Below are 3842 nucleotides of genomic sequence, written 5' to 3' on the forward strand. Positions count from 1 at the left end.
GGGTTTCTCTGTGGCTTTGGAGCCTGTCCTGGAACTAGCTCTGTAGACCAGGCTGGTCTCGAACTCACAGAGATCCGCCTGCCTCTCCCTCCCGAATGCTGGGATTAAAGGCGTGTGCCACTAACTTTTATTGCCAACCGCAAACTATCTTTTTAGACCTCAAAACATTTTCTTAGATAAACAATTTAAGCTTTTATGTCTCTCAACTTCATACACTTTATACCTCTTTTGTGAGTTTCTTTTCTGAATTTGGTAACAAGGAAAACTGTAACTACAACATCTCGTGTTCAGCTCCATCAGAGACCCAGGAAGGATCTAATAGTACTGTTACCTGAGTGAGCAGGAAGTGCAGAGAAAAAATTTCCAAAGCTATAGAAATGACAGAAGCATCTGGCTACCTGCACAGCCACCAAGGTTCCTCTGTAATGTTGGTGTATCCATCTTTGGCCTACAGGCTCAAAATATCTGACAGACTTTGCTGTGAAGCAGGATTTTTGAAGGATTGTCTTACCTTGACTTGGCAGAGTTCAGCAGTCACCTTTTTTTGTGTCCTCATCCAATTTAGACAGCATAGTGTCATCTGTCAAGGGTAGTTTCTTACCCAATGACTGACTTGCCACAATAAAAGCAAATTCCATATGGAGGTTTTTCGATGCCCATCATTCCCCCCCCCCCCTTTTTTTTAAGTAAATTGGTGCTGACAGGAGCAGATGTGTCTCATCATCATGAAAAGTCTTAGGTTACTAAAGTTTTTTTTTTTTTTGGTTTTTGACACAGGGTTTCTCTGCATATCTTTGGAGCCTATCCTGGAACTCACTCTATAGACCAGGCTGGCCTCAAAGTCATAGAGATCCACCTGCTTCTGCCTCCTGAGAGTTGGAGTTAAAGGCATGCACCACCACTGCCCAGCTATTAAAACGCCTTAAATGCCATATTCTATAAGTCTCTTAAGTGTTTGAAGACCACCTATCTATCTAAAATATATCTATCTGTGTTTAACTTTGAAAACATATCTAACTACAAATTTGATTATTATAATTTACTAACTACTAGGCTGTATTTCTTTCTTTTTTCTTTTTTCTTTTGGTTTTTCGAAACAGGGTTTCTCTGTGTTGCTTTGGAACCTGTCCTGGAACTCACTCTGTAGACCAGGCTGACTTCAAACTCACAGAGATCCACCTGCTTCTGCCTCCTAAGTGCTGGGATTAAAGGCGTGTGCTGCCATGACCCGGCTTAACCTGTATTTCTTAATTATACATTTTTAAATAAGCTGCAAAATAAAACACCTTAAACAAGAACAGAAACATATATAGTATAACAAAAATAACCTTAAATTTATATCAATATACAAAAATGTCTTAAACAAGAGTAGAAATATATATATATGTATGTATAGTGTAGCAAAAATAACCTTCTATTTGTATCAATATGCAAAAACACCTTAAAGAAAAGTAGGAATATATATGGAGTATGTTCTAACAAAAATAACCTTAAATTTGTATCAGTATACAAAAATTCATACCAGTTTAAAATACTTGTTTTTTAGTTTAAAGTAGATTTAATAATTTACTCTTTTATCCTATCCTTGTTATTTTTGTCTCATATCTCTGCTACTTTCTTATATAATTTTAATCACAGCCAGAGTTTACTAATTAATAGTTGATAGTCCTGGAAGGATGAGACGAGCCCATAAGATGAAGGCCAAGCCTGGCCTACAAGAACTGTATTTGATCTGTCCACTTTTATGTAGTCTGCTGCAGTGAAGTCAGTGCTTGGCACTTAGTAGAAGCTGAGTAAATCCATCACATGGTAGAACATGCACATTGTGTCTGCTTTCCAATGTAACACAGTTCTTGGGAAACATTGTGCAAGATGGTGTTTTTGTTTGCTCTCCTCTGTCCACAGTCAACGCTCTGACAGATGACTCAGATTACATATGTACAGAGACTGCAGAGAGAATATACACATAGGTGTCTGTCTTTGGAAAATCCTAGTTGTACCTATTGCTTTCCTGGTGGTATAGTACAGGCTTTAGAGGGTGTGTCTTTTTATCTATTTGTCATGTATAATCTAAGTTCCCAAGTATATATATAATAAATAAATATACCAGTATATAAATATATATCTATCATGCTATATATCACAAATAGCACAGAATCTAATAGTTTTTTTAAATGCTGACTGACCATACTTTGAAAGCTATAGCATTATTTATGATGATAAAGTGAAATTCCTGCTACAGAGGCAACTATAAATGCAAAGTATTTTAGTTTTAATAAAGATAACAGATTTCCTCTCCCATGTTAACTGAAGTTGCAGAAATGACTAGATAAAAATTCAAGAATTGGTGGGGGGCCTGGAGAGATGGCTCAGAGGTAAAGAACACTGGCTGCTCTTCCAGAGGTTCTGAGTTCAATTCCTAGCGTCCACATGGTGGCTCACAACCATCTGTAATAAGATTTGGTGTCCTCTTCTGTACTGCAAGATACATGCAGGAAGAACCCTGTATACATAATAAATAAAAATCTTTAATTAAAAAAATTCAAGAATGGATACAGTTCTGAAAAGAAAGCCAACATGTGACTGATGGTTTATTAAATGCTGTCTGTCCTAGTTCTTTTTAAATTACATATAATTCTTTTTCTGTATCTGGAAAGATTGTTTTCCCAGCACCTCCACATCTCTGGAAGGTGGGAATAATAGTCATGGAGGACAGGGAACAGAACAGAAAAAGATTCAGGGACGCTTTCTAACCAGGAATGGAAAAACCCATGACATGCAATTACACATTTGCAGGTGGATTCGGAAGAGCCAGTCTTTGAGGCCGTCATCAACTGGGTGAAGCATGCCAAGAAGGAGCGAGAAGAATCCTTGCCTGACCTCCTACAGTATGTTCGGATGCCCCTGCTGACCCCCAGGTACATTACTGATGTGATAGATGCTGAGGTAAGTCATGTCAGGATCTCGGTTATCCAGAACCTCCACTAACTCCATACTTAGTGTGCATAATCAGGAACCAGTAGTATTAATGTAGGGCCACTTGGTTCCCTTCAGCGGGAATGCTGGAGAGGTAGAGCTGGGAACTTCCTAGGCGTAAGGAACGTTAATGCTTGTCAAGCTAGGCTCTGTCAAGTGAACATTCACAATTTAAATTTGTGCTTTGTTATCTTTTTGTTTTATGTGCTTCTGAGGCTTTTATAATGAACTGTGTTTCCTCTCTTTTAAACATAATTTTTTTTTCATAAATTGTTCTAAAAAAAAAAGATGAGTTACTTTGCTTAGCAAACCATGACTTCACTTCTAGTAAATCTGATATACTTAGTTTGATGCAGTTGAGCTTTCTGTTGTTCTATAAACTCTTTCTCTAACAAGTTCTCTGTGGTGACGTTTTTATAGTTGATATATACTGCTGCCGTAAGGACCAGCCTTCAGCAGCTCTTGACTTTTCTATCTGAGGGAATAAAACTTAATTCTCTGGGACTGGCGAGGGAGAAAAAAACTTAACTCCCTAGGGTCGGCAACACACACACACCTTCAACATGTCAGGACCTCACCTAGGGTGCTGATGAACGTCAAGTCTTCAGCAGGTCAGAGACACTGAAGGGGAGCTGCAGAGCAGGAGAACCACTGGACTGGACAGACATGAGGACTTTTCTGAGGGCCAAATTAGTTCTTTGTTTTATTATTTTTGTTCTAATCTATTCCTTTTCTATTCCTTTTTTTTTTAATTTATTTTTATTATGTATACAATATTCTGTCTGTGTGTATGCCTGCAGGCCAGAAGAGGGCACTAGACCTCTTTACAGATGGTTGTGAGCCACCATGTGGTTGCTGGGAATTGA

At 38.3% G+C, this 3842-nt stretch overlaps 1 protein-coding gene across 1 annotated transcript in view; it reads left to right on the forward strand.

Annotated features, from left to right (window-relative positions):
* Positions 1-3842, forward strand: part of Klhl12 (kelch like family member 12) — a 38488-nt gene that overhangs the window by 15825 nt on the left and 18821 nt on the right. Inside the window, exon 5 of the mRNA XM_005348380.2 lies at positions 2797-2946. Coding sequence (XP_005348437.1) covers positions 2797-2946 — 150 coding nt within the window. The remainder of the gene's footprint in view (positions 1-2796; positions 2947-3842) is intronic.

The sequence above is a fragment of the Microtus ochrogaster genome, chromosome 6, assembly GCF_000317375.1.
Source record: "Microtus ochrogaster isolate Prairie Vole_2 chromosome 6, MicOch1.0, whole genome shotgun sequence".
Classification (NCBI taxonomy): Eukaryota; Metazoa; Chordata; class Mammalia; order Rodentia; family Cricetidae; genus Microtus; species Microtus ochrogaster.